The sequence below is a fragment of the Esox lucius genome, chromosome 19 (assembly GCF_011004845.1).
Source record: "Esox lucius isolate fEsoLuc1 chromosome 19, fEsoLuc1.pri, whole genome shotgun sequence".
NCBI classification, from domain to species: domain Eukaryota; kingdom Metazoa; phylum Chordata; class Actinopteri; order Esociformes; family Esocidae; genus Esox; species Esox lucius.
In genome coordinates this window covers 3,294,179-3,317,638 of record NC_047587.1, presented here as the reverse complement: position 1 = coordinate 3,317,638, position 23,460 = coordinate 3,294,179, and the positions used below count along the sequence as shown (strand labels likewise).

Here is a 23,460-nt window from a genome sequence, read left to right as displayed (position 1 = left end):
AACATTTATATCAGAAATGTTTTATTAATAGCATCTACAAGGACAATTAACAGATACACAAACTCCAAAATACACACATTTCATTAAAATGCTCATTTTAGAAGTGTGTGCACATTAGAATTGGAAAAGGTGTTTCATGTAATATCCAGAAGTTGGGGACAATATTTCAATTCAGAATCAAACTCAAAGAATTGAAAGTGGCGAAGTGAACAGGAATTGAATCCAACTGTATAAATAGCTATTCTAAAATACTGGCTCAAGAAATTACACTTGAAAAAAAGCACTGCTGGATATAAGAGTTAGTGTGTTTTCGCCCACACTAAGACCTGGAGTACACCAAACTGAGATATTTTTTTACAAGGCATTTCTAGGAACCATTCAAGTCTTTATTTTGCAAAGCTTATCGATTATATCAGACATTTATAAACAAATAAAATATATAGGCCCCAACCAGATCTGATTCTGCTCCTGACAACTTATTTTTCCAAGCCAAACATACCTATGGGTTGATCTCAAATCATACTTCACATATCCACTATTTGCCCCTTCGAAGCACTAATCTCAGAAGTCAGGCTCTCTCATCCAAAGGGTTTTAAAGAGAGACGAAAAAGAAAGAATGGAAAGACTACTGAACTGATATTCCAATGACATGGTGACAAGAACAATGACAAGGAGGTGTCATGATGGTACAAACAGACTGGGCTAGATGGTACCAGGCTAGATGGCACACACTTGCCACCAGGCTAGGAGAATTACAGAAAAAGGGGCATGTAAATAGTGTTAAATGAATCAATAATGTCAACAGAGAAATGGTTTTTGGTCAATTAGGTCTTTAGGCCAGAATACCAATGAAACCAGAGGGGATGGATAAGTGATGACTATCAGTCATAAGCAAACATGCAACATGTGTAGCGACCGGCAGAGGAATGGGTAATGTTTAATCAGCGCCCACAGGACTGAATTAGCGAGGTGGAGCATCTAAACGTATCCGTTATGTCTGCTGTGAAGTGATCCGCAGCAGTGTGCCATAATGAACAGGACCCGGGTATAAGAGGACGGTACAGAGGATGAACTGGCCCAGATTGGGAGGTCTACTCCTTGCCCAGGGTGTGCTTGTCAAACAGGTATTCAGCCAGGCCGTTCTGAGGAGCGCCCATGCGGCGCAGGTTGTTGACCCAGTCGCCCAGCTCCTTGATAGACTTCACCTGCTCATCCAGGTAGTGGGTCTCGATGAAGTCACACATCTGAGTAGGGGGGGGGGGGGGGGGGGGGGGGCAGGTTATTACCGGAATCATTATAACAGGAGTAAACATCCACACAAATACTGTTGGTCAGTTTCCCAGTCCCCCGGAGAAGCCCCTGTTCCCCCGGAGAAGCCCCTGTTCCCCCGGAGAAGCCCCTGTTCCCCCGGAGAAGCCCCTGTTCCCCCGGAGAAGCCCCTGTTCCCCCGGAGAAGCCCCTGTTCCCCCGGAGAAGCCCCTGTTCCCCCGGAGAAGCCCCTGTTCCCCCGGAGAAGCCCCTGTTCCCCCGGAGAAGCCCCTGTTCCCCCGGAGAAGCCCCTGTTCCCCCGGAGAAGCCCCTGTTCCCCCGGAGAAGCCCCTGTTCCCCCGGAGAAGCCCCTGTTCCCCCGGAGAAGCCCCTGTTCCCCCGGAGAAGCCCCTGTTCCCCCGGCGAAGCCCCTGTTCCCCCGGCGAAGCCCCTGTTCCCCCGGCGAAGCCCCTGTTCCCCGGAGAAGCCCCTGTTCCCCCGGAGAAGCCCCTGTTCCCCCGGAGAAGCCCCTGTTCCCCCGGAGAAGCCCCTGTTCCCCGGAGAAGCCCCTGTTCCCCCGGAGAAGCCCCTGTTACTTCAGCTCAGTTGGTCATGAAATTAAATGACTACATGGAACACGTCGTCTTCCAGGTCGGTAACTCCTACACCTTGCAGAGCCGGTGGTTCTCCAGAAACAGGGCTTCCCAGCGGACAGGGTCAAACACGAAAGAACATCTGGACCACACAACTAAAATGTGGTTTACTTTACGAACTTACTGGAATTTAACCCGAGTACAGGATGTTGGCATTATCAGGTGTGTGTGTGCACGTGCACGCAACTCACGTGAGCGTCGTTGTGATCGGACGCCACTTTGTGCAGATCCAGCAGAGACTGGTTGACACTCTTCTCCAGCTGCAGAGCGCACTCCAAGGCCTCCAGCCCAGTGCCCCACTCATCCCGGTCTGGCTTCTGCAACACAACAGAGAACATCCCTCTAACTCTGCAATCCCGTCCACCGTTAGATACAGTTTAAAGTGCTTGATGTTTGGTTTTGTTGCCAGATATAATTCTCATGGCCTTAGCCATGCGGTAAATTCCACTAGCTTTGGTCTAATAGGAGAAGACAGCATCCAGCCAGTTCAAACCAACAGTTTTAGCAAAAGAACATGGTCAAGTAGGGCCACCACTGGTTTTCATTCACTCCTAATTAGAGACTGATTCAGACCTGGTACACCATGTGAGTACAATTCACTAGGAGGTAGAAAGCAAAAACAGAAAGGGTTCAGCCCTCCAGGACTCTGGAGTTGAACAGGCCAGTTCTAAGTGGTTAACGGTTGACATGGGGAGGGTGTCTCTATCTAACCCTCACCCCTCCACCTTGTTCCGCCACATTCTTTCCCTTATCACTAAGGACCAGACCACAGATGCACTGCGATGAGCTGGTGTTTGAACTCCGCCCCTGGTTCCCGGGAAATGAGTCCAACTGCCTTCAAGGTCCAGAATTTAGTTTGATGGTTCTGTATGGTCCGAAGCAGGGCTTTCCAACCAGGCTCCGGGAGAATTAGCATTCTGTTGATTTTCTCTCCAATCCTGGATTCTAAGAACTAGCAGGTTGGGCTGGAGCAAAAACCAATCAACGGCTGGAGTACAATGGTTGAAAAGCAAAACAGTCTCATGCTGGCATCTTGCCTACGGTCACTTTAAGCAGAGTGATATTGGGATTTAAATGTGATGTTTTTATTAAATCCAACAGCAGATGGCCAGGTGTCTAATCAATATGGAGCCTTGCATAAGCCAATCGAGCGCCGGTGCTTATGGCACTGTGGGTTTACCCTGATGTCCTGGAGGAAGATGCGTCCTCCTCTTTTGTTCTGTAGACTCATCAGTTTCTCAGCGTGCTCTTTCTCCTCTTTGGACTGGCCCATGAAGAACTTGGCAAAGTTGGGCAAGGCTTTGTCGTCCCTGTCAAAATAGTACCCCTGGAAACACACGTGGCACAGACACAGATGGACAGCTGCAGTCAAAATTAAACAAGGGAAAGGATTATAAATGTTTACAAAATAGAGTTCACAAATGAAAACCGTTCATAGAGAAGTGACAAAACAGGTGGAGGTGGAAACTAATAGGGGAACCTGGTGAAATCCCCAAACCTGTCTGCATATGGTGGTATTTCAGTTGGCTTGGGTATATTAATTACCAGGAACAGTTAGGTGTGTGTAAAACTCATCTGAAACAACAGTTTCTTTGAAAATAATCTATTGTGGCAAGGCCTAATCTCTCATGCCAGGACGCCCAGAGAAGCACAAAGATCTAGACATTACCCACCCTAATATGCTGGAGAAAATATAAACCCAAACTAACAAAACATACTTTTCTTTGGCTGATAGAGAAACGTGAAGTTTTAACCTTTTTGTGAGGTGGGCGTTGTAGTCATTCAGAGGTGCATCATTCTACTTATTGTTATCAAGCAACGTCAGAAAACATTTGTCCACAATACAGATTAGCATAAATATAGCCTAAATATAGCCTAACTCTATACCTCACCATCCAGGTAGGAGACCGTAACTAAGTAGAAAGTCCTATCTTACCATAGATAGATAGACATAGGAGGCGTACAGCTCCAGGTTGATCTGCCTATTGATGGCAGCCTCACAGTCCTGGTGGAAGTTCTGTCGCACCTCGGATTGCATGGTTCTGCAGACACAGATAAACAGACGGACCGATATCAGAAACAAAACGTTACTGGTGGCGTTCGACGTTGTTCTGCGGAGGCAAACAGCACGGAGAGAAAGGAACACAGCTGCTAAGCTACATAGCTACCTAAAAGTGATACGCATGCCATCTCTCGTTCATTCTTAGCTACGATCCTTTATTCACAAATTATATCTATAAAATGTGCATAACCTTTTCTTAAACAAGTTACCAAACAGTTAACTAGGTCATCTACCTACCATTATGTAAGGTCACTCATAAACCGCGCTTAGTACGAAGTTCAAGGTTACTGTTATATCAGGTACAGTAGCAAACCTCAGCAAACTAAATGCGGACAACGTTGTTAGTAGCATTCGAAGATTCGCAAAAAACCTAAAATGAATACGAGGAAATACCACCCTTGAATAAAGAAGATCTAATCAAAATGTCCAAAGCTAATAAAGTAAACACCAAACAATTACCTGAATATGGTAGAAAGCTAGCTAATATGGACTATGCTAATACGTTATGCCTCTTCCAAAACGTGGTCCGTTGATTGGTGATGTGACTGTTGTTTTTTTTTGACCGACTAGTTACGTTATGACCATTATGACGTACTTGCAGTAAACATCTTTTTTTTTCAGAATAAAAGTCATGCACACCACAGACTTCAGGAATAACGATTAAAAACGGACGCTGGTTGACTGCGTCTTGACCAGTCGTGACCCTTGCTATAGGCAAGCCACATCGTAGGGCCTTGTCCAAAAAACCGTGCCAGGATTATTTTTTTTAATTGTCCTGTTTTGCAATAGCCCCACGACAACGAGGGTACATTTTGTGTAACTTCTAGCTGTGGTGTTTATTCTGCCCCCAAAAAGCTTTTGTAGCTTAACGTCTCGAAGTTTCTATACAATCTGTTAAACAGGGAAATAATTTTTCTGGACTAATACAACTAAGATTCATAGATAAAACAATGTAATGCTCAAATGCAAAGGCAAGTTTTAATATATCTTTTCAATTCAGTTACATTTTGTGGGTGCAAATAATTATTCAGATCAGATTTAGAGGCTACTGAAAGCCCACAATAAGCTTTTCCCCCACCATTACGGGAAGGTAAACATTACATATACAAAAGGTATACAAGATACAGCAAAACTTACAAATAAAAAAAAACCAAGTGTTTTTAGGCTAGTTCCTATTTCTGGCCATTGGAGTTACATTTATTGGCACCCAGAAGGGTTACTTTGTAACAGTTTGAACGGCTAGAAGCTCTGCTAAAATATTTAAATAAGTCAATTTCTTGTTCCCCTTTCTGCCCAAGTGAGTAAGTGATAGTTTGTCCTCCAGATCAGTTTATTTATTACAATTTCAGAGGCTGCTCATTGTGGTCCATGACTGTCAAAAACCGTAAACAGATTTCCTCATCTACAATGATGACTTTCACAGATGTGTAGATGTTCTATCCATTTTATTCATGAGAATTTCTGAAATGTACAAAAGATTTATATTTAAAAAGGGTTTAAAACAACAAGTAGACATTCCTTGCACTTTACTGAAGTCACTGAAAGTGTCCGCCAAGACAGGGTTTCTTTATATAATACATGCAAGGATGAACCTAAAAAATAATAATACAACTAAACCATTTTATCCCAGTGTTTAAAAAGGCAACGCCCCCATTCGAGGCGGCGAGTGCCAGACAGCCGAGCTGGTCCGTTTGAAGTAGCGAGGTTTGCTCTTGCAGAAGATGCGTTCCAGCTTCGGGGGCTCAATGTCCCCGTAATGGGAGTCCACATCAAGTGGGTGGAAGTATTGCTTCATCATAGACTGCTTCAACTGGTAGCCTACAGGGAAGAAAGAAAACATTGTCAGTAGCATCGTCAAGAACGAAAGGGTGCGAGTGTTGTAGTTCCAGAAAACGGCTCAACAAACTACCCGTCAACACACCAAATAGACCACATGTATCAACCCCAGCGTCTTTAGAAACAGCCACGGGATGTTTAAAACAGTTATGGATGTTTCTTAGACTAATATTTATAAAACAAACTTGGCCAGGTTTACTTCCTGGTCTCAGTTACACCAGTTCCCCGGAACATTTGAGCAGGTCACACCAGTCACCTGGTTGCGTGAGCTGGCCAGTGATCTGGTTTAACAGGCTACAACCTGCCTTTCCTCAATACAGTTAGCACAACATCTCTTGTTCAACTACCCTTCCCATGATACCCTGCGAATGGGCAGTCGCGCCACACTACGCCGCACGGCCTAAGCGAGCAAGCTGAAGGAATAAAATGCCAATTCAAATGTTCCGTGATCCGAGACATACCCTCAGCCCAAGTAGGGATGGGTTTCCTTGGCGCAGACTCGTCGTCGGTGGAGTCATCACTGTTCTGGTCCATTCCATAATCCTCCGGGTTGGTGTTGATGACAGACGGCTTGTTGCCCCCCTTGGGAGTGATCTCATAAGACTGGGGAGACTGCTGCTGCTGACACAGGACGTGATCAGGTGGAATCAATATCCTCTAAAGACACCCAGTTTCAAAACCAAAACAACATTTAAAGTTGACCTACGCAAGTGGTTTCTCCCCATTCGGTTTAGTTCCCAGTTATTAGAATGCAAGACAATATCAGGAGATTCACAATTTTAGCTACAGAACAGGCTAGTTTAAAATGCGCACGCACACGTTTTACTACAGTAGAAACCTTTAACCCCTAAAATCCCACTATAACCCTAACACAAAACCTAAAAAATAAATACATACAAGTAAGGACCAACAAAATATCCTCACTTGTCATGATTTATCACCTGGACCTCACATATAGCAGTTTGTACACGCATGCGCGCACGCACGTTTCCCCTTCATAAATTAGGTATAGCCGCGGCAACACTGGTAGTGGTTAGTCTTTAATGGGAGCAACCGTCCGTACCTCGACATCCACAGTGACATTGAGCAGTCTCTCTTTGCCTACAGGCGTCTTCATCACTGCTGGCTGCAGAGGGACGAAGAACAGACAGATTGACTACCACAGGATCACTAATCAGTTAACATGCAAACACCAGGCCATATCGCTACAAGGACCGCCTGTTACAGTCAGTTAACATGCAAACACTGCTGTATCGCTACAGTGCGTCCACCAAACCAGAGGGCACGGCAGAACTGTTACCCGATTGATCTCACCTGAACGTCAGCAGTCTGGTGACTCTTGGCAGCAGTCTCTCGCTCTCTTTTTTTGGCTTCTTCTCTCTGTCTCTCAGCATCCCGACGTTTCTCTTCCTCAGCTTGCCTCTGTCTCTCAGCTTCCCGACGTTTCTCCTCCTCAGCTTGCCTCTGAATCTCCTCCTGGTTATACAGCACAGAACAAACCGATAACACAATCATAATGTAGATTCAAAGTGGACACAAAATACTAGTTGACAAAAAAAATATAAGAAAGAAAACCATAAATTGATTAGTGGAAACCAGTTTGACAGGCAGGGTAAACGCTGCATGACTCACCCTCTTCCTCTTCTCCTCCAACTCCTTCCTCTTCTCCTCCAACTCCTTCCTCTCCTTCTCACGGGCAGCTCTTTCCACTTCTCTCTGAAGGGCAACAGCTTTTTCCCTTTCAAGTCGTTCCCTGAAGCACAGAACCAATGTTTAAAAAAAAAAAAAAAAAAAAAAAAAAAAAAAAAACAGCATTCCATGACTCCACTAAGGCTGTCACAACGTCAGATTTTCACCACACGATTATTCGTAGACAAAATTCATAACGATATTATCGAAGTAACTCTAGAAAAGTAGAAGGAAAAAAAATATAATAATGCTATCAGTCAAATAAATCTTAAACTATGTTTGTTTCTTTTTGGCAAATTAATTATACTCAAAATACAAGCATAGCAAGGTGGAGAGAGTCTGTTACCCTAATAAGAAAATAAAAACACAAACACGTACAAGAACAATTACACATAATGGATAGTGAAAAGGCAACCAGATGAATTGATAAGAGCCACTAGGGTTAACACAGATGGAAAATAGTCTTGCACACTGATAAAGCTCACATGTTCAGACTTATTTAAAACTGCAATGTTTCAGTCAAAAACCTTCATCAGGCATGACCAAAACGTTGCAATTTTTGGCCATTTCTTTTCAGGTGTGAGGTCACACCAGTCACAGTACATGCTTATTTTTGGAAAAATACAATTAATATCACCTAGTGAATAGGCAACGAAAACACTGGTGTATATGTCCAGACTCGTAGTTTAAAGGAAAGGTTTGATATTTCTGAAGCTGTGGCCTTTTTTCAGATTATCTTGCATAATCCTGGAGTGTAGATACAATTTCTGGAATTATTACAATTGAGTTTATTCTTATTTTTTTTATTACCATTTTTAAAAATATTTTTTAAAGGATGCCTTTCTCTTGGCTACAATGTAAGCGAACAGGGCAACGAATATAGTATTTGAAAATATATGATCTATTCAGTTTTCCAAAACTGGAAGGCCAGGGTATATTAATATAGATCTCTGTATGTTCTCTGAAAACAATTAGTGTCAAAACGAGCATTGCTTCAATGGTTATCGCTGTTTATTCTTTCTGGAACATGTATAAGCAGCTGCCGCGTGGATGAATCTGTCTGTGAGAAGGCTGTGTCTGTAACTGATTATTCAAACAGATTGCAGGTCAACAAGTGTCTGTGTTACCAAACGCTCAAACAAAGCTGGTTTTATTGAAGACCAATCGCTCCATTCTCATTGACTAACAAGTATTCAAAATCAAGAATTGAGAAACTGAAAGATAAACTAAATTCAAGGCCATTGGACTTATCCTCAGAGTAGAGAACAATTAATATTACATTACACAAAATATATCAAGTTCTACAGAGTTCCAGAGTTAGGGGGGAGGTAAAATTGAATCTACAAGAAAAATACACAAGCAACAGAAAATCGTGAATGTCTGAATTTTTCACATGGGTATTTGGCCGCCATGTCATGCCAGAGACCCGTGGGGACGGACAAAAGATATTTATAAACGGAGCGCATTTTACACCATGATTCATTAAAAAAAATTGTGTCTCTTAACACATGGATTTCAGCAGCGTGGGTGTGAGTCACACCTACCGGTCTCAGCAAAAACACTTCTCCAATAACCTGTAGAACGCCCAGCATTGTTTGGGGTATACATTTCTTTTAAACCACACACAGAAGCCTGTCAGACAGAAGCACAGGTACCAGAAAATAACTGGATACTCGTGGAACAGAATTCACCCTATTTCGGCTTGATTTCAAAAGATCAGTGCGGCTAACACAGTAAATCTGCTGTTATTTTACCATTGTGGTGATTCATTAAAAAAAAAAACATTAGGTCATACGTAGTATTTTACCATTTTGGTGTTCCATTAAAAAAAAAAAAAACATTAGGTCAGTAGTATTTCGCCATCGTCCTAACCTTTCCACAGAGGCTTGTCTCTCCCTCTCCACCTCCTTCTCCTGCTCCCTCTTCAGCTCCAGCGCACGTCTTGCTTCGGCCATCTTGCGAACCCTCTCTTGTTCCTCCTCAGCTCTCCTCTTGGCCAGTATCTCCTGCTGACGCTTCTCCTCTTCCTCCTGGGAAACAACCAGGCCCAAAGAAACATTACACAACAAAACCTTCAAGCAGGATCCAATTAAAGCAGGAAATGGAAATCAGAGGACGGCTTTCCCTGGAACCTCTTACAGATTGTTGAATCTTCTTCCTTCTGGCGTCCTCCTCCATCTTCCTCCTCAGTTCCAGCTCCTCTTGGCGCTTTGTGGCCACCTTCTTCTTGGCCTTCTCCTCTGCCAAACGCTCCACTCGTAACTGGGGAGCAATAGGAGGGTTGTACTTTACATATCGTAGAGGATCCTAATCATTAGTGCAGCAAAACGTTTTATGAAAGAAAACAAAAACAATCAATTGTAATTCGACCAAACAGACAACAGCAGAGCATCTTTGTTTTGGGCCTACTTAAAACTAATAGATGAGTTTTAATTATGAGGGTAATTAATATTTTTCTGGGAGTGCGTTCATTATCAAAACAATTACCTTGTCGTTTTTCTCATCAATCTGAGCCATCTTCTGCTCAATCTTCTTTTTCTTCTCCTCCTCTTTCTGCTCCTCCTTCACTCTGGCCTCCACCACCCTCCTGAGACGTTCATCCCTCTTACGTTTCATCTCCTCCTGTTTTCTCCGCTTCTCGTCCTCCATCTTTTTCTTTCTCTCCTCTTCCTGTTCCTGCTTCTTCTTTAGTGTTTCCAATTTGAGGCGTTCCCTTTCCTAAAAGAAAACGGCCTTGATGAAATGTGCCACAGGTGCTGTAGATATGTCAGCCCTCCCAGGGACGTGGCCTGGAATGTTCTGTGAATTCACACTTGAAACTGACGGGAGTGTTAGAACAGTATTGTTTTTAAACATTACGACCGACTTAAATTAGTGGCTGCAGTGTTTACATACAGTATCTCACCAAAGTGAGTACACCCCTCACAGTTTTGTAAATATTTGATTCTCTCTATTCATTTGACAACACTGTAGCAAAGTGTCATTTCTTCAGTGTAAATTAGTGAGTGTACAGCTTGTATAAGAGTGTACATTTGCTGTCCCCTCAAAATAACTCAACACACAGCCATTAATGTCTAAACCGCTGGCAACAGTGTTTGAAAGTGAAAATGTCCAAATTGGGCACAGTGTGTCTATTTTGTGTGGCCACCATTATTTTCCAGCATTGCCTTAACCCTCTTGGGCATGGAGTTCACCAGAGCTTCACAGGTTGCCACTGGAGTCCTCGTCCACTCCTCCATGACGACATCACAGAGCTGGTGGATGTTAGAGACCTTGCGCTCCTCCACCTTTTGTTTGAGGATGCCCCACAGATGCTCAATAGGGTTTAGGTCTGGAGACATGCATGGCCAGTCTATCACCTTTACCTTCAGCTTCTTTAGCAAGGCAGTGGTCATCTTGGAGTTGTGTTTGGGGTCGTTATCATGTTGGAATACTGCCCTGTGGCCCAGTCTCCGAAGGGAGGGGATCATGCTCTGCTTCAGTATGTCACAGTACATGTTGGCATTCATGGTTCCCTCAATGAACTGTAGCTCCCCAGTGCTGGCAGCACTCATGCAGCCCCAGACCATGACACTCCCACCACCATGCTTGACTGAAGGCAAGATGCACTTGTCTTTGTAATCCTCACCTGGTTGCCACCACATACGCTCAACACCATCTGAACCTAATAAGTTTATCTTGGTCTCATCAGACCACAGGACATGGTTCCAGTAATCCATCTCCTTAGTCTGCTTGTCTCCAGCAAACTGTTTGCAGGCTTCCTTGTGCATCATCTTTAGAAGAGGCTTCCTTCTGGGACGACAGCCATGCAGACCAATTTGATGCAGTGTGCGTCGTATGGTCGGAGCACTGACAGGCTGACCCCCCCCACCCCATCAACCTCTGCAGCAACGTTGGAAACACTCATACGTCTATTTCCCAAAGACAACCTCTGGATATGACGCTGAGCATGTGCACTCAACTTCTTTGGTCGACCATGGCAAGGCCTGTTCTGAGTGGAACCTGTCCTGTTAAACTGCTGTAAGGTCTAGGCCACCTTGCTGCAGCTCAGTTTCAGGGTCTTTGCATTTTTCTAATAGCCTAGGTCATCTTTATGTAGAGCAACAATTCTTTTTTTTCAGATCCTCAGAGAGTTCTTTACCATGAGGTGCCATGTTGAACTTCCAGTGACCAGTATGAGGGAGTGTGAGAGCGATAACACCAAATTTAACACCTGCAACCTTGTAACAATAACAAGACACCAGGGAGGGAAAATTGTAAATTGGGCCCAATTTGGACATTAATGGCTGTGTGTTAAGTTATTTTGAGGGGACAGCAAATTTACACTGTTATACAAGCTGTACACTACATTACATTGTAACAAAGTGTCATTTCTTCAGTGTTGTTACATGAAAACATATTATCAAATATTTGCAAAAATGTGAGGGGTGAACTCACTTAGAGTGGCAATTTACAAAGCGGACAACAAATCAAGGAGGGCGGGATTAATATTAATACAGGAGAAGGAAAAGACACCAATGGGGGATTTATGAAACGAACAAGGGCCCTTATAAACCCAGGTTTTGATCAGGAGGAACAAACATGTTCCGGACCCTCTTGAAATGTTAGTGGCCCAACAACATGTTAAACATCAGTCTGACCAAACCCCTGCTTTGGTGCCCATTAGAACAGAACACTTATTGCAGAAGGGGAGAACGGTGAAGGGAAACAAAAAAAGTGTCCAAGACCAGCTAGTGACGTGACCACACCCCCATATCTCAGTTCCTCATTCCTCTCTAATACGTACCACTAGCCCACTGCCCGTCTGTGGAGGAGAGAACGGACCAGTTAACAAGGCTCGCCAGTTACTACACGTCGTAGGCTGACCATGCAAAGTGTTTTGTCTTTCAGCACCAAGTTTTCAGTTTTAAATCCTTAACTTGCAGCTCAAATGAACCGTTCTACAACTTCGGGGCTAAGGGATAGCTTCACTTTAATCTTATGAAGAGAGGATAAAGACAACATGAGGAATCTCTCAGAAAATTACATATGCCAAATCTGGAAAGCCTCTTAAAATGAGCAGTGAATACCTGGCCCAAGTTTCCCCAAAAGTAGCATTTACAGAAATGGGCTATATAACAAGCACGGAAATGTAAGGAATGCATTCAAATTCCAGAATTAAATCAATGATTTGTCTGATTCATTGATCTGAGAAGTGGTCAATTGTATTTTTGCAGACATAATGTAAGACTGTGGACTTACCCTGATGTCAAGTTTGGCCGGCGTGGTGTGTTTGATGAAGGACTTCAAGACTGTGGTCCGACCCAGAGAGCTCGGGGTCATCATCAGCAACTGGTTCTTCTGGACGGTGTGAAGGAATGACCTCATATTGGGTTTCATCTACAGAAGAGATCAGGAGTTGGTTTACAATGCGTTACAAAGCCCATGTACAGGGCTTAAAAAGCAACCTGTACGAGTCAATAAGACTGTTCACACTTTGAAAGACTGATAACTTTGCTCTTACACTCTGGCTCTTTTTGGGAGGAGAGGGCTTCTTTCTGGGGCTCAGGGAATCTTCTCCCCCTTCAGCAGCCGCTCTGCGCTTGGCACTGAGACGAGGCCCCAGACTTGACAGTGGCTTTTTAACAGTGCCGTCTAGAAAAACAATCAACAGGTCAACGCCCCAGAATTCAACATTCCCAGACACAGATTACGCCAGGTCCTCGATTAATGTCTCTCAACATAATTCATTTAGCAGACACTCTTATCCACAGTGACATAGAAAAGTGTACATTTGAAGACCGCAAGGTGGAACAACCAGACATCCTACTTAATGAAGTAGCCATCAGGAAAACATTCACTCAGATCTATGCAGTCCAAGACCTGGCCAAAACTGGGCCTGGAACACCAGACCCAAAATAAAAAAATGTCAGGCTTGGTCAAAGGAAAAATCGAAATATCGATAATTTAGAATAAGCATAAAGTATGTCACGCCACCTGTAATAGACACAGGCCAAAACTGACAAAACGTATTTCCTAGGCCCCTCAACTATCAGAATAAACAACTTCTTAGTTCACGGCAAACGGTTGTTGTTCTTTTTCCAAATAACTTTTTCAGTGTTTGTAATCTTGGTTTGTCCTGGGGACTTCATCACCTAATACACTATACCTAATACTTGTCAATCTCCTGCCCTCTTCTATTTGCACTTCTGGTTAGATGCCAACTGCACTTCGTTGTACTGTACTCGTACCGTTCAATGACAAACTTGAATCTAATCTAATTGTATTTGTCTACAGGGCTCTAGTGCCTCTGGCTGCCATCGCACACAACCCTTTACTGAATTAGCGAAACATTTTTTTGTCTCTTTTTGTTTTGGTACAGCCACATTCAGAAGCAGAAATGATTTACGCTCCCTATGATTCTGCAGGTTACCGCATGAAATGACCTCCTTTCTGCCACGCCCAAATGGACCCCGGGGTCACATGGGGAAAGAGGTGTGCTGCAATGAGTCTCGTACCTGAACCCAAATCCGGCGTGCTGGCGTTGGTCTTGCTGATGATGGAGGACGGGGGTGGCATGGTGGGAGTGCTCTGAGCCATAGAGCGGGTGAAGCGACGAATCTCCTCAAAGCTTTGAGCCTCCGGGTGATTCTGCACCTTCTCCAAATCATTCCCCTGGTGAGATTCAAATGACAGGAAACTTAAGACGAGCTACTCCAGAGGTTAGGAAACAACTCCGTACTAGATGGACAAAAATAATCACGCTGTCAATCTGCCTTGCTCAGGTCAAAGTCTTGAATAAAAACCTCTGAGTTCATTCAAGTTCAGAACAACGAATCACTAATCAATTATCTGCATTCAATATTGCAACCTGCACCGATGGTCAGTCATTAACACGTTGTTAGAATTCTGCTATTCTTCCATTTTCCCTGTGATGGTAATCAGCCGTTGGTCTAAGGACTTTAAGGGAAGACCACATATGAAACCAACGATGTTGTAGAAATCCTCCGACAGTGTCAGGAGCCCGTAAGAAGTTGCACAAATACGACTCATTCAAACTGATCTCACTAGTGATTTCTGATTGTCCTAACAAAAACCCCAATTTAAGTGAACATGTATTTATCCCAAGTGTGGAAAAGAGCTGGGTGGCAGCTTCAAACAACATAGAAAATATTTTATTTTATACTTTTAAGGCACATTTCAATTGCAAAACTGACAACCCCCCCCACCCCCGTTGAGTAGAACGATGAGTAAATGGCTAGCATGTTACTGACCGGGTTTGTTGGAAAGTGAAAAACAACAACAACAAATTACATAAGGCCCCACTACAAAGACGTTCCCTACCTCAGGAGGAGTTTCTGGTGCTGGTCTTCCAGTAGCGGTCTCTGCCGGCTCTTCGGACAACACCCTGCCACGCACATCAAACACATGATCAGACCAACAATAAAAATGTTTTACAATGAAACTGTTTGGATATAAAACAAAATTTCTATTGAAAATGTTTTTTTGATCGTCGGCTTCTGTTTCTTTCCCAAGCGACTAGGGATGTCAAATGGACATGATTTTACTACCCGACAAGTGTGTTATCATTTGAATAGTATTCGGTTAACCGAAATATATGGTTTTATAACCTACCGATACAACATGAGAGCTACTACATTACGCGCGAAGGAACGGGTGTAGTTCTCATGTAACATTGGCTAATTGACCATTTGCATGAGAAAAGAGCATGCATATGGAGGAAGCAGTGGTACACACACTAAACTCTGCTACAGAACTAGAAGACAATATTTATCAACACATAACACTGACTTTATTGGATGGACGAGTCCAGAGAACCTAGTTAGCTAAGCTAGCCAGCTATATGCTTTTATCTTAACTCACCGTTTTCCACACTCACAGCCACCTTTAGATTCCAAAGCCAAACTTTTTGTGGCCATTTAACTTTTCCATAGGTAACTTTAATCCAGAAAGTATATTCCATCTTCCCCTGAATGAGTTAACTTTCATCCACTTGCTAACAGAATGGCTAAGCTGTGTACATCACGTCCTTCTGACTGACTGGATTCCATCACACTACCACCGCTTTGACTAACAACTGTAAAACAACAAACACGTGTGAAGGAGCGCTTGTTATAAAAATGACAAACAAAAACTTAATCTCCAGGCATACCATCATATGTAAAAAAAAAAAAAAAAAATATTGAGATTGGAATTTTAATATGTACGTAAAAGAAATGGGGGGCAAAATTCAATACACACACAAGTACGCAAATACCAAATTAATTTGGGGTACTTGAATATTCGACTATCCGTGCACAACCCTACTAGCGCCCCTCAGATCTCCATGACCCCCACCCCGATTACATCAGTTATCTACACACGGACACAATGCCTGGTTACAACAGTGGGCCAAAAAATGACATCGCTCACCCATTTGGATCCACCGCGACCTCCTCACATCCGTCCATTTCCACGCATTCGTCCTCTACAGACGGGAACAGGCGCCACATTAGTCCACAGAATGTCAGCGAACATGGACGTCACTCAGCAGAGGCTAAAACACGCACCGTCAAAGAAGAGCGCGCAGAGCTACACGTGTTGGTGGTGGTGGTTTTGAACCGACCAACCCGGGTTACCACACTCACCATAACCGCTGACGTTACTGCTGCAGGTAGAGCTGCCCATGCGGGCCTTCTTCTTCAGGAAGGACCTCCGGGAGGCCCGGCGCACAGACTCCTGGGTCATGCTGTGTCTCAGCCCGGCCAGGGAGCGGCGCACGGTCAGCGAGTGCCTCACGGAGCTGCGCCTGTGAGCCGGGGCCGTCACGCCCCCGCCGGCGATGGTTATCTTGGTGGCGTTGCGGCCTGGAGACGGCTCCGGGCTGGGGACGGCCTGGAGCTCTGCGGACTGACGCTCGGAGGAGGAGATTGTGACCATGACTCCGGCCATGTGACTGAGGGCCTGAGGGGGAGGAGACGGGGCGAAACTAGGGGGAGGGGAAGAGTCGTTGCCAGACCCCTCCCTCCTGCTCACAGCCTCCTCCGGCCGATTCTCCTCCTGAATAATCTCGAGTTCCGGCTCCAGCGTGGGGGACGGAGCAGCACCTTTGCGGGGGCCTCGTACAGGTGGAGCCGCCGCCTCCTCGCTCGACTCCGACTGGGAGATCTGTTTGGCTCTCCGGGTACGGGGGGGTTTCACCACCTCCTCCAGCGCGACGGGGGGTTCCCCGTTGTCTTCTACTATCAGGTTCAGCGTGGGGGTCGCAGAGGAGCGGCGCAGGTTGCTGCGCTGGCCTGTGGAGAACCTGCGGGAGGGACATGGGAGGCATTTCGTTAGTAACGGAGGACGGGAGCCGTCTGTTGTCAGCACCACGGGAGCAGGACAAACACCCGGTCAGTGTAACACTTATCCGCGGAAAACAGCGATGCTGACCGCATTGCCCAACGACAGAACGATACACATTTCCTCGGGCAGGTTCAATGATCTGACTCACCAACCACAGTTTTAAGAGGATTTACATTTGACAACTTGATGCTCCATGATAACAAGGTCAACTCAAGGACTAAACTTTTCATAGCGTAATAAAATAAAAAATCATATTGATTTACTTAAGATTTCTATCGACGGCCAACGTACCACAAACCTACAGGTTGATAATTACTATTATAACCAGATAGCAAAAACAATTTAAAAGTTAAACAATCTATTGGCATACACACAATATACAGTGACAAAATTCAAGATTCAATTTGAATCACCCATATGAGCGTTTTTACATTTGCACAATGCCAACATTAAGGTGACTAAACAGAAGTAGAATCCACAACATTTTAGTAAGAAACATTTGAATCTAGCAGCTCAGCGCATTTCAGAACAGTGACTTGATTACAGTTAAAGTCCATGCAAGAGACATTTTGACCCCCTCTGGGAGAAGTGGATCGACACCCCATTCACATGCACCGACCTTCTCTTGGTGCGACTCTCATTCTGACCCACGGAGATGCGTCGCCTACGGTTACTCTTCTTTTGGGATGGAGTCTTCGGCATCAGTTCTGGTTCTGCACTGAAGTCACTGAAATAGGAGGGAACAGAAATATGAACATCTCCGGAGCGAAAAATGTTGATGAAATTAATCCATTCTGACAGACCGCACTTTCAACAGCTACAGTTGTGTTTAAAAGTTTTTATACCCTTGGACAATTGCTAATACACGTAAGGAAAAACATGAAGAAGCAGGCAAAACACGTCTTTTATTTCTTATGGGATTCACATTCAACTGTAGGTCATAACAGAATGGTACAGTCATAAGACAAAACACGGCAACAAAGATAAATAAGAACTGACCCCGGTTCAAAAGTCTGCATACCCTTAGTTCTTAATACTGTGTATGGCCCCCTTTAGCTTCAATGACAGCATGCAGTCTTTTGTAATAGTTGTCTATGAGGGCCAGAATTCTTGCAGGTGGTATAGCTGCCCGTTTGTCTCTGCAAAATGCCTCCAGGTCATGCAAAGTCTTTGGTCGTCTTGCATGAACTGCATGTTTGAGATGTCCCCAGAGTGGCTCAATGATATTAAGATCAGGAGACTGTGATGGCCACTCCAGAACCTTCACCTTTTTCTGCTGTAACCACTGGAGGGTCAACTTGGCCTTGTGCTTAGGGTCATTGTCGTGCTGGAAAGTCCAAGAGCGTCCCATGCACAGCTTTTGAGCAGAAGAATGCAAATTGTCTGCCAGTAATTTCTGATAACATGCTGCATTCATCTTGCCATCTATTTTCACAAGATTCCCTGTGCCTTTAGAGCTCACACACCCCCAAAACATCAGTGAGCCAACACCATGCTTCACAGTGGGGTTGGTATTTGGTTCACTATAGGCCTTGTTGACCCCTCTCCAAACACAGCACTTATGGTTGTGACCATAAAGCTCTATTTTTGTCTCGTCACTCCAAATTAGTGGGTCAGAAGCTGTGAGGCGTGTCAAGGTGTTGTCGGGCATATTGTAACCAGGCTTTTTTGTGACATTGGCACAATAACAGCTTTCTGGAAACTCGACCATGCAGCTCATTTTTGTTAATATATCGTCATATTGAGCTCCTTGAAACAACCACACAGTCTTTTTCCAGAGCAGCCTGTATTTCTCCTGAGGTTACCTGTGGGTTTTTCTTTGTAACCCCAACAATTCTTCTGGCAGTTTTGGCTGAAATATTTCTTGGTCTACCTGACCTTGGCTTGGTATCAAGAGATCCCTGAATTTTCCCCTTCTTAATAAGCGATTGAACAGTACTGACTGGCATTTACAAGGATTTGGATATCTTTATAAAGTTCCATTACCTTGTTATGCAGGTCTTTTGACAGTTCTTTTCTGCTCCTCATGGCTCAGTATCTAGCCTGCTCAGTGCATCCACGTGAGACCTAACAAATACCAGACGGGTGTAGGGACGGGACGACAGACCACGTTAGCCCTACACGGGTGTAGGGACGGGACGACAGACCACGTCAGCCCTACACGGGTGTAGGGACGGGACGACAGACCACGTTAGCCCTACACGGGTGTAGGGACGGGACGACAGACCACGTTAGCCCTACACGGGTGTAGGGACGGGACGACAGACCACGTTAGCCCTAGACGGGTGTAGGGACTGGACGACAGACCACGTTAGCCTACACCCGTCTAGGGCTAACGTGGTCTGTCGTCCCTACACCCGTCTAGGGCTGTCTCAGCCCCAAGGTCTTACGCTGTTATAATTAATGTGCCAGGGAGAGCAGGGTCAGTTGTTCTTCTCCACTGTAAAACCATGTAAATCTGAGGAACGCTCTCTAAATGTTCTTGTCTTTTTGTCTCGGTTCAAACTTCGGAGGACATGAGGTCTTGGCCCACACCATCCGTGTACCAGGCTCTAAAGACTCGTTGTTGCCACTGTCCAAAGTCCTCCCGGCTGGGATGCAGATTAAGATGATACAAACTGCAAATTGTAGAAAACATGAATAGGATATACATATACCTCTTTCAATTTTCTAATGACAATTTTTTTATATTGTAGGGTAATTGTTAACACTTTCCTACTGAAAGCGACAAGAGAAGACAATTAGAATATCATTTGCACGGGCCAAAACGACATTGTCGATCCGCATGATCTACACAATACATGATGCACACAACATAACAGGGAGCTGTTATAATGAATTATAACGTTTTTACGAAGAATTGACACATCAAACAGGCCTATCGTTAGCAAATGAGGCACATAAAACGTGCACGGCAGCGCTTGTACCCACAGGTCAGCACCGGTAAGAAATGAAATATTTTCACCCCCGATCCTCAGATGAGTGACTTAAAAGTTCTTGCCAGTCAGGGTCCCTGACTAGTTTTATTTAACTGGTGGCGCGCATAAACCTAACTAAACGCCACTAAACAGCCTCTGCAATGTATTGTCAATGAAGCTGGCAACCATATACATTTAGATATTTACATGCTATAGTATTAGTTCATTATTAAAAATCTTCTTTGATATTATTTTTATGTGATGTGGCTTTTTAAACGCAAAAGAAGAATATTTATGTAATAGAAGAATATCCGATCAGCCGTTTTGAGCTAGAAGCCAGAATGGTTAACAAAATCGGGATATAAAATAACGTAAATCGAGATAATTTTGGAAAGGATAACCGTGGCATGAAATTCTCACATTGTCCCGCCCCTAGTTGGGCGTATATGTGAATGAATGTATGCACTGCAGACCAACGCCGTTTTAAAGGGACGGACTTGTCACTTCCACATACAGGCTTGTTTTCCAGTACACATTTCTATCCCACCTTGAGAACATACGATTGGTCCAAGGCATTGAGCACCAAACTGACTGAGGAAAATATGTGGGGTTAAATAGGAAAGTCTCTAGAGGATGAAAATAGATTCTAGGTCAGGAGAGCAGGATTTAAAGAACTCCTATAACCAAATTAGCGTCTCTGTTTTCTTCTAGGTTGCGGAGGGTGTTGTGTGAATTGATACAAATCATTAATTTGTAAAATGTAATTTCTTCTTATTCTAAAGTATTTTAGATGTCTACTACAGACATAAAGGAGGTCGAAAAATGTGGTTGCGTGGTCAGAAATGACAGATGCTAGATTTTGTTTTTTCACTTGAGATGTAGGAGTTCATAAGTAAAAGTAAAAGTCTGGAAAAGTACATACATACTAAAAATAGATACATCACTGAAGACATAGGCATACAATTGATATCAAGCTGCTCCTGTCTACAGAAACAGGAGTTAGGCCATTCTAATGAAATCTTTTAATTCTGGTATGGAATATTTACACAGGGAATAAGATACAATTTACAACTCATGGGCTGTGTTTACAAAGGCAAAACAATCCTGATGTTTTTCCACTAGATGGCCTTTCTCTGTAAAGACATCTAGAAAGGTGCAAGACAGAGGGCTGTTCCTCACATAGGTCCGCAATGGTGTTGACATAGTTAAGTGTATATGTGAATACATGTATGCGCTGCAGACCTATGGCAGGCGGTTTAAAACGGACAGTATCTATCACTTACACATACAGGCCTGACTTTCCAGTACACATTTGTATCCCACCTTGAGAACATGCGATTGGCTTCCTGTTGGATCTCCTCAAGCCACACCATGTGGACGGTTGCAATGTCATCGGTGAACTCCTGCATCTTCGCATCAAACATCTGCATCAGGTTACGCGTGGATGACAGTGCAGAGCTCATTTTTGCGTCCTATGTGAGATAAAGAAAACTCGTTAATACACTAACCATTCTAGAAATGCTGTAACGTTATCGGGTTGAGTCACTTTAGGAAGTAATTACATTTCAACTTGGGCCAGGAACAAATACACTCGGTACTTTAATAGAAAACGGGAAAAAATACTGTAGTACTATGTAGCTAATGACTAGGTAACTTCAAAACGACATGGCAAGGAAAGATTTCAAGAAAACAACAATGGGCTAGCTTTTTGTTATTAACATTATTAACTAGCATCACCAAAAACGTTGTCCTTGCAAATGTTTGTTGACAGTAGTTTCCGGACCAAACTGGCTTTAAGAGTAAGTTGCAATGTTATTTATTTGAAAACAAAACGCTAATTTTCGTAAACTAAAGAGGTTGTGGATAAGACAGTTCATACCGAAGGCTATTAAGTGACCTTGCTAACGCGCGATGTAAATCCGTAAATGCCTGGCTTAATGGATAACTTAAGTAAACTAAATCGTAGTTAGTAAGAGCTAGAAACATGTTGGCAATACAAAGTTATCTAGCAAATATTTACGTGTATAAATAAAACATTAGGTATCTATTTAATAGCTATTAGAATAGTCAACGTTAGTGGTCTGCTGATTTTAAACCCCCGTGACAACAGAAACCTCACTAGCTAAGGACAACAGCTAGTTACTGTGTATTCTTCAACTAGCTACAGTGGGCTAACTTAGCTAGCTAACATTAGCCAAATAAAACTTGCATACCATAAAAATCCTCAGTCACAAGTAAAAAAATATATATATTCCGTTATGACTGCAAAATCAATTCACTCTATGTTGCAGATTAAATGAAAAATATTAATAAAGGCATTAAATTGTACACGCTGCCATAATGTCGCCGTCCAAGTCCGTCTTCGATTTGACTTCAACACCCGCTGAAACCGTTGAAATTGTTCGAAACGGTAGAGCCAATTAGAAAAGGGTTCGTAATGACGTCTGACAATCTGCTCCTCCCACTGGCTAATGAAATTCAGAGAGGATGTTCCGGAGGCGGGATCAGCAATTCTTTCCTATGATTCAAACAGTCCAATCACCAGTGTTATATTGTCTCTATTTCTTCTTCCTGGTCTATTCAAGTGTAAAAGGATATACCGGAATATACATTATTTCTATACATTCATGTTCTCAGTAGTTGTTACGCCTTGGTCAAAAACGGTATTCAGCGCCAAAATGACCGAGGAAAATGTGTGGCGTTAAATAGGAAGGTTTCTAGAGGATGGAAATAGATTCCAGGGGCCTTATTACCAAAACATGTTCAAAAAGTTGATCCTAACTTGCTGATTTAAGAATAACTCTTACAAAATGGGCGTATCAATCCTAACTTTAGGAGTCCTAAATGTTTGGCCTAATAGTATTTCACGAAGCATTTTAGCTTTAAAGCCAGCTCCTAAATCTATGAAAAGTTAGGGATAGTCAAGAAGACTCCTGAGTCACTAGACCAAATCATAAACAATCATAAAAGGGCTGCTGGTCCCCTGCCAGAATCTGACCACCCATTGCGTGAACGCGCACGCTATATTCTCCTTTGCTGCGATTTGTTTGCTAGTGTGATGTTCCAACCAGCTCCGCTCGTCACATCGATCGCTGCCAATTTAGCTTCCGTTTCTCTGATCTTAGTTGAACAAACAATATTTGTGTCTTTAAAGACAGCGGTAAAATGATTACGTGTTCCGCTTTGTATTGTGGGGGGGGGGGGGTGTCGATATTTGTTCGCGTGGAAGACGCAGGTAATGTGCGGTTTTCAGTGAGGCTGTTGGTGTTAAGTCTATAAACACATAGGTTTTACTTAAGTATACACCATCTTCGCCGACATCTTTCTCGTCTTATTTGACTATATATTTGGAAGTGTGTTAGTTTGAAATCCAGCCATAGCTTTTCTGACGAAACGAAAATTAGCCAATTTGTTTTTATATTAATGTAGTTTTTGGTGCATAACAGATACAAAATATATTTTTGTATTATGTCTGTTATATTGCAGGACATTGTATTTTGGTAAGCCCATTTTCTTGCCTGACAAAAATCCCAACCCCCACTACTCTTCAACATGGTAGCTCATGCTGACCAGTAGTGCGTGCCACAAAAAATACGCTACTGTACTCTTGTGACAAAAGTGAATACATTGTAAGGGAGGGTTGAATTTCAGCATGCTCATTGTCATGCCTGCTGAAAATTGAGACTGGAGGGCCTGACCAACTTCTAAATCATTTTGGTTGCTCATG

General features: G+C 43.5%; 2 protein-coding genes across 7 annotated transcripts; both read right to left on the bottom strand.

Moving 5' to 3' along the window:
* Positions 1-4,550, bottom strand: fth1b (ferritin, heavy polypeptide 1b). Of its 2 annotated transcripts, none has more exons than XM_013138738.3 (5): positions 4,423-4,550; positions 3,838-3,943; positions 3,082-3,228; positions 2,093-2,218; positions 1-1,244 (listed from the first exon to the last, which is right to left on the bottom strand). In XM_013138738.3, the coding sequence occupies exons 2-5, from the start codon at positions 3,937-3,939 to the stop codon at positions 1,092-1,094; spliced, it is 528 nt and encodes a 175-aa protein (XP_012994192.1). In that variant the 5' UTR covers positions 3,940-3,943; positions 4,423-4,550; the 3' UTR covers positions 1-1,091. The 2 variants fall into 2 exon arrangements, with proteins under 2 accessions (XP_012994192.1, XP_019896112.1); XM_020040553.2 differs by lacking the exon at positions 4,423-4,550 and adding an exon at positions 4,201-4,349.
* An 841-nt stretch (positions 4,551-5,391) lies between these two features.
* incenp (inner centromere protein) lies at positions 5,392-22,137 on the bottom strand. Of its 5 annotated transcripts, none has more exons than XM_010903180.3 (18): positions 21,947-22,137; positions 21,057-21,205; positions 17,435-17,542; positions 16,116-16,774; positions 15,901-15,955; positions 14,812-14,875; positions 13,986-14,142; positions 12,992-13,122; positions 12,730-12,867; positions 12,275-12,292; positions 9,976-10,206; positions 9,628-9,750; positions 9,361-9,518; positions 7,432-7,552; positions 7,114-7,275; positions 6,863-6,925; positions 6,261-6,420; positions 5,392-5,781 (listed from the first exon to the last, which is right to left on the bottom strand). In XM_010903180.3, the coding sequence occupies exons 1-18, from the start codon at positions 21,947-21,949 to the stop codon at positions 5,597-5,599; spliced, it is 2,685 nt and encodes an 894-aa protein (XP_010901482.1). In that variant the 5' UTR covers positions 21,950-22,137; the 3' UTR covers positions 5,392-5,596. The 5 variants fall into 5 exon arrangements, with proteins under 5 accessions (XP_010901482.1, XP_010901483.1, XP_010901484.1 ...); XM_010903181.3 differs by having other exon boundaries at positions 6,261-6,417; XM_010903182.3 differs by having other exon boundaries at positions 6,261-6,414.
* Positions 22,138-23,460: the final 1,323 nt, after the last annotated feature.

What these genes read in the sequence shown, in the direction of transcription:
- fth1b (XM_013138738.3), bottom strand. Translation starts at nt 3,939, where the DNA reads ATGCAATCCGAGGTGCGACAGAACTTCCACCAGGACTGTGAGGCTGCC. An exon ending in CCTATGTCTATCTATCTATG is followed by an intron (nt 3,229 to 3,837) that starts GTAAGATAGGAC and finishes GTGTGTTTCCAG; the next exon opens with GGGTACTATTTTGACAGGGA. An exon ending in TCTTCCTCCAGGACATCAGG is followed by an intron (nt 2,219 to 3,081) that starts GTAAACCCACAG and finishes GTTGTGTTGCAG; the next exon opens with AAGCCAGACCGGGATGAGTG.
- incenp (XM_010903180.3), bottom strand. An exon ending in CACGCCGGATTTGGGTTCAG is followed by an intron (nt 13,123 to 13,985) that starts GTACGAGACTCA and finishes TTGTTTTTCTAG; the next exon opens with ACGGCACTGTTAAAAAGCCA. An exon ending in ACCAGACTGCTGACGTTCAG is followed by an intron (nt 6,926 to 7,113) that starts GTGAGATCAATC and finishes GTCCCTCTGCAG; the next exon opens with CCAGCAGTGATGAAGACGCC.